The sequence below is a fragment of the Acinonyx jubatus genome, chromosome D4 (genome assembly GCF_027475565.1).
Source record: "Acinonyx jubatus isolate Ajub_Pintada_27869175 chromosome D4, VMU_Ajub_asm_v1.0, whole genome shotgun sequence".
Lineage (NCBI taxonomy): Eukaryota > Metazoa > Chordata > Mammalia > Carnivora > Felidae > Acinonyx > Acinonyx jubatus.
The window spans coordinates 26986854-27001434 of record NC_069391.1 but is presented as its reverse complement, the minus strand read 5'-3'; the positions used below and the strand labels follow the sequence as shown (position 1 = coordinate 27001434).

Here is a 14581-nt window from a genome sequence, read left to right as displayed (position 1 = left end):
GCACTCCGTAAATACTTTCTGCATATATACAGTATTCAGAAGTCTAAATAAGATGAAATTCCCCTTTGATCATATATTTTGGGCAGATTATTACATATGCCTCCTATGATTAGAAAAATTGACTCTACTCAATCTGTGGTCTTCTTAGGTCAAATTCCTTGTTTATGTGGATAATTCAGTTTGTTGCATATGCCACATTGTTATTGCATATATTCTGGGTTCTTCTGATTTAATTGTTTAAAATCCAAGCTTACTCAACTAAATTGAGTATATATTTAAATATTTGTTAAATAATTTGTACTTACATTTATGTATCAAAACATTTATATATTAACATTTATTTAAAATTTATAAAATGTGTCTTAAAATATTTTTATTATAAATATTTGTATTTTATTTATATATTAAATCATTTAAATTTTCATTTCAGGTATATTACATTTTTTTGCCCATGTGACCTAGTTTCCCAGGGCTATTCTTTCCTACCTGTTCAACTCTTGGCTGCGGGAATGAAGGAAGTGACCAGAACTTGGAAAATAGTAGGTGGAGTTACACATGCAAATACCTATTACAAAAATGGCTGGATAGTCATGATAGCTGTTGGATGGGCCCGAGGTAATATTAACAATGTGTGTTTTTAAATAATCTGTTATTGATATACTACTGCTACTGAACAATTCTGTATTTACATTAATGAGGACAACATACTTTAGTAACTGTAGTTTTGGAAGTAGGAAGTCTTTTTTTCTGTTGGCTAGTAAAGTAAATTCATAACTGGCATTTTCACTAGTACTAGTCATCAGCCATTATTTTGAGCCTATCTTACTATATAAAATTTTTACTATTGGTTTGATTAGTAGTCCAGAACCAGAGGGATTCATAGTTAATTAATGTATAGTATAGTGCCAGTATAAATAAATTTACTTCAGAGATTATGTAAAGAAATTATATAAGAAATTTCTTTTTTGTGTTTTTTTCCATCCTGAATAACTAAAAATAGTAAATATGCTTGGTTATGGGTTCCTCTTCACTTTACATCACTTACCTTCATTGTTGAGTTCTTTTGTATGTAGAAATTGAATAAATTTCTCTAATCTCTTGTTATATTGTACTGCACCTAAAACTGATATCAGGGAAGGAAATAATAAAGCAGAAAATTTTATTTTTCAGGCAAAGAACATCTTTGTGCTTGAGGCCCCATTTTTTAACCTTAATTATGGTGCAGTAGACAGTTGCCACGCTGATGAACAGGAAGAATTGCAATTGTCTCAGTACCATAAATGTACAAGGAAACTTTTTCTCCCTCCTCAAAATTATATTTTGAGGATCTTCTTGGAACTTTACATCAGGAGATAGAATTACAGCTTTGTTTCAAATGTTTTCTCCATAAAATTTGACTAAATATTCTTGTTTTATTTTATTTTTAGGTGCAGGTGGTAGCATTATCACAAATTTTGAGCAGTTGGTAAAAGGAAGTTGGAAACCAGAAGCTAATGAATGGCTGAAGATGTCCTAGTGAGTTGGTATAAACTAGACTGAGACCAGCTTTTTATCTTTAGATCTTACCAGATTTCTTAATGTGGAGGCAATGGAGCTGAAAAAAATTAACAGTCATAATAATGGAAGACAGTCAGGAAACTTGTTCTTTCAAGAAGTCTGCTCTCTCAGATGTAGTTTTTAAAATAAATATTGATTCTTTTTTCTGGGGATTCTTCCCCTTAGAAAATAAAACTAAACAAAAACTTTTGGATTGTTACAGGGTTGTGGGAATGGTATGTATTTATGAAGAGAGAACTACATAGGAACCCACTTCTGTGGATGGAAATGAATCCGTTGCAGGCTCTTGTCATTTTCATTAATGACTACAATATCACTCAGATTTCAAATTACATGTTCTGGTAGTAAAATGTCAAGCTTATGGGAACAAATCAATCCATTATCAATCCAAATCAATCCCCTGTTGCTTTAAAAATGAGAGTTGAGCTTAATTACACATAAGGAAAGATTAGAGGAAATAAACTATAATTGTTATAAATGGAGCAAACAAGGCTTTGATTGATAAGTTATAAGTAAGGCATTAATGATATTCAAGGGAAATTTTTCTCCTTTTGAGTATATGTCTCAAAATGTCTTCCATAAAACATTTCTTGGTGTTTTATAACCAAAATCAAATTGTTTCTCCTTTGTTCAGAAGTTTGGAATGACTCCCCAGATGGCCTGTAAAACCCTCCAAGATCTGCCTTTCTCTCATACCATATTTGCTTTGACTTCATTTCTTACTATTCTCTCCTTCTCCTTTGCTTATATCCTTGAACAGGCCAGGTAACCTGCACGTATTCTTCAACAAATCAATGAGTAGACAATATATATTAGATAAATGAATGAATGATCAGTTGGTCAAGTGAGATTGATCATTAGTTCATTATGCTATTTTGTGTATGTGTGTGAATATATCTATTATCTATTACCAAATACTTTGGCATAGTAGAGAAAGCCTATATGATGTTAGAGAATACATATATTGTCATAAACAGAACATTGGTAGAATTATGAACATTAAAGGTGCTGGCTCAAGGAAATGAGCATGATATTGGAAAGTGGAGGAGATGTGATACAGTTATATAGTGGCAGAAAAATTACTTGAATTGTGTGCTACAGTTGTATGGAAAGTGTAATTTGTAAGCAGTGAACTTGTCTATTTGGCTGAGGAGATTTTGAAGCTGTGTTAAAGGTCTGACTGGTTTCTTCTTGATGCTTATAGTAAAGTGAGAGATGAAAGAGTTGAACTGCTGAACAAAGAAACCAAGACTGTAATAATTTGGAAAATTCTCAGCCTATCCAGATTGCAAAAGATGATAAAATTAAGAGATTGACTTTTAGGACAGTCTGTGGTGGAGAGAACGTAAAGGGTCTGTCTGGAAAACTTTTGCTAGTGTTAAAGAAATTAGGTGTGTGACTCATGGATCCATTCAGCCAACACAACACAAGCCAGGAATAGACATGAGATTATCCAGGAAAGGTATGTGGAGGACCATCTTAACTAATGGCATGGATCCCTGTGTCATATGCTGGAGACCCACAAGGTTTTTGAAAACATTGTATAGTAGAAACACTGTCAGCTTGCACTGAGAAGGACAGAGATAAGATGAAATAAAAGAAGGCTGTCAGCTCCGAAAATTCTATAGGCAGGAAACAGGCTTGATAAAACTGTTCAGCTGCAAACATGAGTTAGCCTTCAAGGAAAAGGAAGAATGGATTTCAGCTGGGAGCCATGGGCCTATTTTAGTATATGTGCTGCAGAAGCAAGCACTGAGAGCCGTGAGCCTAGAGCCCTGAGGTCAGACCCGTAGGCTGGAGTCCAGGTGCAAAATCCAGAGCCATAGGTGCAAAATCCAGAGCCATAAGTGCAGAAGTTCGAGTTGCAGACTCAGATGGTGGAGCCTGATGTCACAGAGGATTATTCCCAGGCTTTGAAACCTTGAAACCTAATTGAATTGGCTCTGCTGGGTTTTGAAATTGCATAGGACCAGTGACTTCTTTCTTCCTTTCCTTTCATTTTCTCCCTTTTGGAGTTGGAATGTCTCTAATTATTACCCTATACCTATCCCACTATTGTATTTTGGATGCAGATAAGCTCATTTTCTAGTTTCATAGGAAACTAATACAAGAATACTTTTTATTTATTTATTTTTTTTAATTCTTTTTTTTCAACGTTTATTTTTGGGACAGAGAGAGACAGAGCATGAACGGGGGAGGGGCAGAGAGAGAGGGAGACACAGAATCGGAAACAGGCTCCAGGCTCTGAGCCATCAGCCCAGAGCCTGACGCGGGGCTCGAACTCACGGACCGCGAGATCGTGACCTGGCTGAAGTCAGACGCTTAACCGACTGCGCCACCCAGGCGCTCCAAGAATACTTTTTAAATGCATCCTGATCTTCCAAACCAGTCTCATTGACATTTTCCTAAATCTCAGCCCTACTCCAATCCCCTGCCCCATTTTATTGTCTACAACATCATTGCTTTTCAAATTCAGTGCTTCTGAATTTATGCTCTAAGGGAATGCAATCCAAAATGGAATGTGAGTGTGCTCAGAGGATACCCATGATGAGGCACTGTGGTACAGAATCTAAACTATTAGAAACAAAGATTAGTAAAATGACACTAAGATAAAAGTAATTCCTTTTACCTCATCCTTTAAAAATGTCCATTTGATAAATAAATAGTTTGGTGTACATTTTTAATACATTATATGTATATTTAATTTATAAATTAATTGATAAACATGTATTAGGGAGTGTCATAAAACCCCCTTTTTTTAACCAGTAGGGATGTGCAGTTAATAAGTTTTAGAGACCAGGTGGCCTGGTGGTTTCAGTCAGTTAAGTGTCCAACTTTGGCTCAGGTCATGATCTTGTGGTCCATGAGTTCGAGCCCCATGTTGGGCTCTGTGCTGACAGCTGGGAGCCTGGAGCCTGCTTCAGATTCTGTGTCTTCCTCTCTCTATGCCCCTCCCTCACTTGCTCGCTCGCTCTCTCTCAAAAATAAATAAATATTAAAACAAAATTTAAAAAAAGTTTGAGAGACCATTGTTCCAGAACATTAATGCTGCCCAGTCAATTGTTAAGCAAGGTCTAAAGCCCTGTTGCCCAAACCTAACCCTATTTTGAACTCAGTCCTTAGCTTGTAATAAATAAATAGGTAATTTTTCATAAAATGGCTTATAGTGACTTTTAAATTTGCCATACTTTGCAGTATGGCATTCTAAGAGTTTATCATTTATATTTCTCTAGTTGTAAACATAAGCTAAATAATGATCTGTTACTGAGATATACTTTAAATGTGTGGCAAATATATAATATGAAAGTAATGCTTTGTGCTGAAGTTACCCAAGTAATTGTGCTGGATGTGGCTTATACTGTTGTATGAGAGCTGGTTGTGGGTGTCTATCTCTTCTCCATTCTGCACAGCAGCCTGAGATTGACTGCGATGGGAGTATCTACACCATGGAAATGGGAAGATACTATGTAAATCAGGGCTTGCTTTTTTCCTTCTCCCACCTGACTGAAGGAGCTTTTTAGCACTATAAGGACTAATCTGCTTTTTTATAAGTCATACTGTGGAACATGGGACTTTCATATCTTCGTAAAAAAGTAGTATATGGTCAAATGTGTTTCAGAAGTACTGTAAATAGAAATGAACTCTTTTTATCAGAGTCACAATATGTGTGAACATTCTAAGATCTCTGATACTTTATCAGAGTGAAATTATACTTTATATAATGTAGCACTTGTAAAACTTGAGAAGTATATTCATAGAACTCTTTTTCATCTATTACTAACTCATGGGTATATTAAATGAATATTTTTCAGAGTACTCTTTGAGAAATCTAGAGATGGATCATGTATGTTTATTACTTACTGACTTAAAATGCATTTTATTTTCAGCCCTGCCAAGGTAACCCTACTGGGGTCAGTTATCTTCACATTCCAGCACACCAAACATCTGGCAGTATCAAGGCATAATCTTATGTTCCTTTATACCATGTTTCTTGTGGCCACAAAGGTAAGAATTCAAAGTAGCTATAAATCCATATTACAGATGCTTTATAACCAGAATTCTGCATATTAGGCAAGTAACAGGAACATTTACTTTTTACTGTTGTTACAGTCTAAAAAGGTAAATTTTGGGTTGTTTATTCAGCGTGTCCATGACTTTTTGAAACATAGCTCCTGGATGATTCCACATTTGATTTATGCTGAGGCTATCATGAAAGATTTGCAGATAGTCTAATAAATGTTGGAGGCCAGAATAGTGGAAATAGCTATAGCTGATCAGAGTGCAGACAGCAATGTCTCATTTGTAAAATGGGATACTTAGATGTTCTCTGAGGTTCCTTAAAGCTTTAACATTTCAAAATTTTATAGTGGGGCATATTTGTGTGTAGTCTCTTGTATTATTATTGCCTTGTTGGAAGCTTTATTCTGTCTTGAAGATAGGAGGTAGTGTGGTGTAAGATCACAGGTTTTGGAGACAGGCAATCTTAAGTTCAAATCCTAGCTTTGCTATCTAATTCCTGAATAGGCAAGTCACTTAATGTCTCTGAATCCTGATTTCCTCATCTTCATTATACGATTGTTGAGAGGATTGGAGATGGTGCATGTCTTTCTATTACTGGGACGTATCTTGTGAATTTTATTGGCAGCTGTATCATGAGTCTAATTCTGATTATTGTTACTCTTACCATTATTAAATATTGTTCCCTATTCAAAAGTAGACAGTTGGTTTAAAAATACGAGTATTATTTAAATGTAGAGGAATTTTATAGCTAACTCTCAGCCTAGGTATTTTTGGGTAAAAACTTACCTATTGGATTCTTAAAAGGAAGACAGTATATATTAAATAAATTTATATCTTAGAAAGAACTAAGTCATTATAGGGATAGTTTATTGTTGTTTCAGTAGTCCTACTATGGAGGTGATCTGTGGCTGTAATTCAAGTACTTCAAATATCTGAGGCAAAATCTCTTCATATGTGTCCTCTTCCAGTCCTCAACATTTTGAGCTGTATGTATTTTTTGTAACAGCTTATTGAGATATATGTTACATACTGTAAAATTCCTCCATTTAAGTGTACATTTCAGTGTTTTTTTTATATATTCACAGAATTGTGCAGCTGTCACCACAATCAGTATTAAAACATTTTCATCACTCCAAAAAAGAAACATCATGCACATTACCAGTTACTTCACATTTTCCCTCAGTCCCTCCAAATGTAGGCAACCACTGATCTACCCTCTGTCTCTGTAAATTTGCCTATTTGACATTTCATGTGATTGCTATCATACAATGTATCCTTGTGACTTATTTCTTTCACTTACCATGTTTTTGAGGTTCATCCATGTTGTAGTATGCATTAGTATGTTATTCCTTTTTATTGCCAAATAATAGTCCATTGTATGGATATGCCACATTCTGTTTATCCATTGGTTGATGAATATTTGGGTTTTATTTTTTTGGCTAATAGGAATAATGAGCTGTGAGCATTCATGTAGTTTTTTGTGTGGATATGTGTTTCATTTCTTTTGGGTGTAATATAGAAATGGACTAGATAATATAGTAATGCTGTGTTTATCCTTTGAGGAGCTAACAGACAGTTTTCCATGGTGGCTTCATCATTTTACATTCCCACCAGCAAAGTATGAAAATTCTGATTTCACATACCATCATCAATGCTTGTCTTTTTTATTAGAGCCATTCTAGTGGTTGTGATGACTGATGACTAATGGTATTGAACATCTTTTCATGTGTTTGTTTGTATATCTTTGGAAAAATGTCTATTCAGATCATTTGCCCATTTTTTAATGTGTCATTTGTCTTTTTAATGTTGAGTTGTAGGAATTCCTCATATATTTTGAACCCTAGACCCTTACTAGATTTCTGATTTATAGATATTTTCTCCCATTCTGTGGGTTGTCCTTTCACTTTCTTGTTTTGGGAAGTGCAAATTTCTAAAATTTGATGAAGTCAAATTTACATATTTTCTCCTTTGTTGTATATTTCTTGATGTCATATCTAAGACACTGTTGCCAAATCCAAGGTCAAAAAGATTATCTCTATGTTTTCTTCTACAAGTTATATAGTTTTAGCTCTAATTTAGCTCTGTGATGTATTGAAATAATTCTTGGGTATGGTATGAGAAAGGATTCAATTAAACTTCATACTTTTACATTCTGTGGCTACATAGCTTTACATTCTTGAAGATTCTGTGGGTATCTATTCATCCTAGTATTATGTATTGAAAAGACTGTTCTTTCCCTCATTGAATTGTCTTGGTACCCTTGCTGAAAATCAATTGTAAATGTGGGGTATTTTTCTGGATTCTCACTTTTGTTCCCTTCATCTATTTACTTATCCTTCTGCTAGTACCACATTATGTTAATTATTTTAGCATTGTAGTTAGTTTTGATATTGAGAAGTGTGAATCCTCTGAGTTTGTTCTTTCTAAGGATTGTTTTGACCATACTAGGTCATTTGCATTTCCATATAAATTTTAGGTTTAACTTCATAATTTCTGCAAAGAAGGCCAGATCATATTTTCATAGAGATTGCTTTGAATCTGCAAATAAGTTTGGGAGTATTGTTGTCTTAACACTTTTAAGGCTTTCAAACAATCAACACAGATGTCTTTACATTTATTAGGTCTTTTAAAGTATTTTTTTCATGATGTTTTCAGTGTATGAGTCATACATATCCTTTTGTTAAATTTATTCATAAGTGTTTTATTCTATTTGATGCTATAGTAAGTGGAATTGTACATTGCAAACATGTAGAAATAAAATTGATTTTTGATCTTTCATTCTATAACCTTGCTAATAAACTTGTTTGTTAGCTCCAGTAGGTTTTATGGGGGTTTTTTTTGGTGTGGATTCCTTAGGGTTTTGTATATTCAAGATCCTGTCATCTGCAAATAGAGGATAGTTTTACTTCTTTTTTTTTTTTTTTTTCAGTCTGCATGTCTTCTATCTAATTTTCTTGTGCAGTTGCCCTGGATAAAACCTCTAGTACAATGTTTAATTGAAATAGAATGAACATCCTTTTCTTTTTCCTGATTTTAAGAAGAAGCCAGTTAGTCTTTCACTATCTTAAGTCTTTCTTTATCATATTAAGTATGATATTAACTATGAATCTTTTATTGGTGCCTGCTATTAGATTGAGGAAGTTAGTTCCCTTCTATTCCTAGTTTGTTGAGTGTTTTTATCATGAAGGAGTATGGGGAGCTGTATAATTTCTGAAATTTTCTAACTTTAATCTTTAGAGAAAATGAACTTGTACTGTGGATTTATTAGAATAAGTACTACTGGTGTCTGTTGAATTTTTTAAATTACAAACATCAGTTTTTGTTGAAGTCCTAATTTGTGGAGTAAAAAGGAATTTTTCTTACAATTATTGCTGGATATATAGTTCTTTATTATAATATTTAAACACCGTATTGCAGTATGATAATAACGTACAGTATTAAACTTGTCTCATAATATTTCCCAGCATTTTCCTATTATCCACCAACTTACTATTTTTAGAAATTTGTTTATGTTTATTTATTTTTGAGAGAAAGGCAGAGCAGGAGCAGGAGAGGGGCAGAGGAAGAGGGAGACACAGAATCCGAAGGAGGCTCCGGGCTCTAAGCTATCAGCATAGAGCCTGATGCAGGGTTTGAACTCATGGACTGTGACATCACGACGTGAGCCAAAGTCAGATGCTTAATCCACTGAGCCACCCGGGTGCCCTTGTTATCCACCTACTTGTAAATAGAATGTGCATTTTTAACGCATACTTTGCCTAAGTTCCGTTTAGATTTATACTGATTTTTTAAAATGTTTATTTATTTTTGAGAGAGAGAAAGAGAGTGCACTACTGAGCTGGGGAGGGGCAGAGAGAGAGAGGGACAGAGGATCCGAGGTGGGCTCCCCGCTGATAGCAGTGAGCCTAATGCGGGGCTCAAACTCATGAACTGTGAGATTAGGACCTGCTGAGCCACCTAGACATTCCTTACACTGATTTTTGAATGGCTTGTCATTTGTTTCTGAGTAGCTACTATAGTTTTTCTTTTCTTAGATATAAAAAAATGAATTGACAGAATATTCAGGGAAAATTTGGCAGTAATTATTTTTTCCTTACTTTACTCTTTTCCTGTAGTATTTATATAGTCAGGAGATTTGCATTGGCTGTTTTGGATAATCAGTGCTTTGGCCTATACAAAGATACTAATAAATATGATTTCTCTTTTCAAAGAGAATAGCTCCCCAAAAGTAAAATAAGCACACAGAAAACTATGATGTAAGTATAAAAATAGTGAGTTCTGTAAGAGAAACAGAACGTAAATGCCCCCAGCATTGCTCACCCTGTGGTATCTCTGATGGTATCGCAGTCCACCAAAAGCCACTCTGTGCTAAGTCACAGTAGTCTGTCTCCCTCTTGACATGTGCAGGCTAGCCCTAAGCCAAGGACTTGTGGTACCATATAGATATCTGGAGTCTCCTCCTGGACCCCCAGAACATGCCCAGTTTCCTCCTCTTTGATACCTTACCCTGGTCAAGTCTATTTAGATTCACCAATACCAGTCTCTGCTACCTCAGTTTCAGTTCTAGCTCCCTGCTTGAGAAGTTGTCCTGAGACAGAAGTGAGGGTAAATGTTTGAGTCACTTTATCAGTTTGTCTCTTCTCATGATCAGTCTTACATTCTCTGTCGGCCAGTGCCCGAAAGTGTTTGCCTCATGTATTTTGTCAGGTTTATGGCTTTTATGCCTGGAAGGCTAGTCTAGAATCAGTTCTTATGTCATAGTCAAGGAGAAAGTTCCTCTCTTCTTTTTTGATCAGTCTTGTCAGAGGTTTTTGTATGTTATCCTTTTCTGAGGACCAACTTTTTGGTTTTGTTGTTCCTCACAACACCTTGTTTTACATTGCTGTGTCTCATATCACATGTTTTCATGTATATTATTGTCATCCAATTTACATTCCTCTTAACTTACACTACAGTTTCTTATTTGACAAGCGTGTTTTAAAATTTCAAACGTTAAAAAAATCTTAAAAAATTTTTTCTTTAACAGCATTTTAGACAGTGTGTGTGGTATTCTATGGTGTTTGTTGAGACTTCATTTCTCTACTAGTATTGATGAGATTGTATAATTATTTGTATGTATGAAAAGTAAATATATTCTTTATTTTGGAGGTGTAAGGAGTCTACATATATCTACACATATGCTTATGATGTTTCTTAAATTTTTTTTTTAATGTTTGTTTATTTTTGAGACAGAGAGAGACAGAGCATGAATGGGGGAGGGTCAGAGAGAGAGGGAGACACAGAATCTGAAGCAGGCTCCAGGCTCTGAGCTGTCAGCACAGAGCCCGACGCGAGGCTCGAACTCACGGACCGTGAGATCATGACCTGAGCCGAAGTCAGACGCTTAACCGGCTGAGCCGCCCAGGTGCCCCTATGATGTTTCAAATATAGTATATAGTTACTAATTTTTCCATGTCTGGTCTATTAATTTTTTTCTTTTTTGAGAGCATTATGTTAAATTTCTTCCTCTTTCTCTTGTCTCTTTCCCCCGCTCTTTTAAAAAAATGTTTATGTATTTTTGATAGAGAAAGCATGAGAGTGCATGTGAACAGTGGAGGGACAGAGAGAGAGAATCCAAAGCAGGCTCCAGACTGTCGGCAGAGAGCCTGATGCGGGGCTTGATCTCAGAGTGTGAGATCGTGACATGAGCAGAAATCACAAGTCAGTTGGTTGCTTAATCTACTGAGCCACCAAGGCACCCCATGTTTCCCTCCCTCTTATCTTTGTTTTCTTTCTTCCTGTTTCCAGAATGCAAGCAAGCTGAACATTCAGTGATGCTCAGTTCTTGTATGATCCCAGTTTCATTCAAGAAGGACTCTGTTCTCCTTTTCCAGCTCTCACAAGTCCTTTGTGATTGTTAAAATCCAAGTCTCAGAGGAAAGAAATATGTGCCAACTAAGACTGTTAGGAAAGGGCAAAGCACATGGACTTTGGAGTAAGAATTTGAAATCTAGGCTTCACAGTTTTAAGCACATCATTTATCTTTCTTTAACTAGAGTTAAATATCTTAAGGGATATATGGCTTTTGTTTGGCACTAGCGTACAAAGTCACATTATAAATGTGAAGCATAATGTACCAGTAGTTGATTTCAGTGTTAATGATTATAAACATTTTAAAGTTAAGCAGGAATATATTATGGAATACAATTCAAAATACACTTTTTTTAAAAGATAAAATATGACATTTTATATTTGGCATGTCTTCATTTGAGGTTCTGCTAAGTTCACTTTCTTCCATCAGAGATGATTTGAGAAAAGTTTGAGAAGCATGGATTATCTTTTGGCTCCTCAGGATAAGGAGTTATCATGAAATAGTGTTATTGTGAAATGAAGCACAGGGAGACTTGAGTGGTTAAGAGGGATTAAAACTGAAAGGAGTTTGTTGGATTTTGAAATGGAGAGGTATTTGGTGACCTTGGTAAAAGCAGTTTCAGTGGACTGGAAGAGAATAGAAAAATGATTGTAATAGACTGAGGTGAATAAGAGAAATTGAAGACAAAGCATATAAACTATTTTAAAGGGCTTTAGAGGGAGTATAAATAGAAACAGCCCAGGAGAGCAGTTTGGCAGTATCTGACAAAGTTGAAGAATCATATATCTTGTGACTTGTTAATTCCATTTCTAGGTATAACCTCTATCAGTCTCCCAATATGTGGTACAGAGACCAACTTCATCAGTATCTCTTTTAAAAAATGTTTTAGTGAAGTAGCATTTTTTTTTTTTTTTAAGATCCCTCCAATACCCAGGCCACCAGCTTACTTTTTCATGTAAATACTCTGATTTCTCATCTTTATTATATGTGGTCTTTTATTCAGGGCCTCAGATCTGAAAAAATTGGGCTAAAGGATCTTATACAGAAAGTTAATCTGACAGTACATTTTCCAGAAATACAAAGAATAACTTCAAAGGGCTATGAAGTTTGCAAAACACTTAAGAACAAGCTCTTTAAAAATTTTTAAAAAGTTTTTCATATAATAAAATATACTCATTCTAACATTATGTTTTGATGAGTTTTGACAAACTTATGTACCTGCATAATTATCACAATCAAGATATGGAACATTTCCATTACTTCAAAAAGGTCCTTGTGCACTACTCCAGTAAATCCCAACTACTGATTATAGCTACAGGGTACCACTTACCTACTTTCAATCACTATAGATTAATCTTTTTTCAAGTTTCATATAAATGGAATGATATAGTATGTATATTTTGTGCCTAGCTTCTTTTGTTCAGCGTAATGTTTTTGAGATTTACCTATGCTGTTGCATATTCCTTTTTATTGCTAAGTAGCATTATACACCCAGTTGGTTTATCCAGTTATCTGTTGATGGATTTCGGATTGTTTCTAGTTTTTGATTATTTGAGTAAGGTTTTTATGAATAAAGTTGCTATGAAACATGTACTTCATGTGAACATGTATTTTCATTTTTCTTGGATAAATAACTGGGAGTGGAATTGCTGGGTTATATGGAAAGCATATGTTTAACTTTAAAAAAAAAAAACAACTGGCACACTGTTTTCCAAAATGTTTGTACCCATCATCATTACTACCCAGCAGTGTATGAGAGTTCCACTTGTCCTACATCCTTGCTAATATATGTTATTGTCAGTCTTTAGCCATTTTATATGCATATGGTGGTATCTCATTGTAGGGTTTTTTGTTGTTGGTTTTTTTTTTTTGTATTTCTCTGATAGCTAGAGATTTGAGCATCTTTTCATGTGCTTACTGGTCATTTTTTTTTTTCCCGTGATTTTATGTTACTTTATTTTTTAATTTACATCTAAATTAGTTAGCATATAGTGCAACAATGATTTCAGGAGTAGATTCCTTAGTGCCCCTTACCCATTTAGCCCATCTCCCCTCCCATGACCCCTCCCATAACCCTCAGTTTGTTCTCCATATTTATGAGTCTATTCTGTTTTGTCCCCCTCCTTGTTTTTATATTATTTTTGTTTCCCTTCCCTTATATTCATCTGTTTTGTCTCTTAAAGTCCTCATATGAGTAGAGTCATATGATTTTTATCTTTCTCTAATTTCACTTATCATAATACCCTCCAGTTCCATTCACGTAGTTGCAAATGGCAAGATCTCATTCTTTTTGATTGCTGAGTAATACTCCATTGTATATATATACCACATCTTTATCTGTTCATCCATTGGTGGACATTTGGGCTTTTTCCATACTCTGGCTATTGTTGATGCTTACTGGTCATTTCTATTATCAGTGTTCAAATCTTTGCCCATTTGTGAAAATTGTTTTTCTTATTATTGACTTGTAACAGTTCTCAGTATGTTCAGATACCAATTCTTTGTGAGATATCTGAATTGCAAATATTTTTCTCCTAGTTTGTGGCTTTCTTTTTTTTCCTTAATATTGTCTTTAGAAGAGTTGAAGTTTTTAGTTTTGATGAAATTCAGTTATCACGTTGTCCTTTTATGGTGTTGCTTTTAGCATCCTATGTAAGCAGTTCTTCCATACACCAGGGTTGTGAAGATTTTTTTACCTGTATTTTCTTCTTATAGTTTTTGCCTTTATATTTAGGTATCTGATCCATTTCAAATTGAGTTTATGATTGATACAAGGTAAGGGTCAGTTTTATTTTTTCCACATGAAGATGAATTTGTTCTAATACTATTTGCTGACAAGACTGTCCTTTCCCTTGTTGAATTATATTGGCATCTTTATTGACTATCAGTTGCTATTATATTTGTGGGTCTATTTCTGGACTATATTCTGTTCCATTGATTGTTTGTTCTGGCTCTGTGAAGAATGCTCATGATATTTTCATAGGGATTGGATTAAATGTGTTGATTGCTTTGGGTAATACAGACTTCTTTTTTTAATGTTTATTTATTTTTGAGAGAGTGAGAGAGACAGAGTGTGAGCTAGGGACGAGACAGAGAGAGGGAGACACAGAATCCAAAGCAGGTTCCAGGCTCTGAGCTGTCAGCACAGAGCCC

General features: G+C 34.9%; 1 protein-coding gene across 3 annotated transcripts in view; it reads left to right on the top strand.

The window, feature by feature from the left end:
* TMEM38B (transmembrane protein 38B) overlaps window positions 1–14581 on the top strand; it is a 53236-nt gene that overhangs the window by 25310 nt on the left and 13345 nt on the right. For all 3 annotated transcript variants that reach the window (XR_008291055.1, XM_015077224.3, XM_015077225.3), the window contains 3 exons: window positions 431–615; window positions 1428–1515; window positions 5445–5562. Coding sequence is in view for 2 of the 3 variants with exons in the window: in XM_015077224.3 (XP_014932710.1) it covers window positions 431–615; window positions 1428–1515; window positions 5445–5562 (391 nt within the window). In the remaining variant the exon portion in view is untranslated. The remainder of the gene's footprint in view (window positions 1–430; window positions 616–1427; window positions 1516–5444; window positions 5563–14581) is intronic.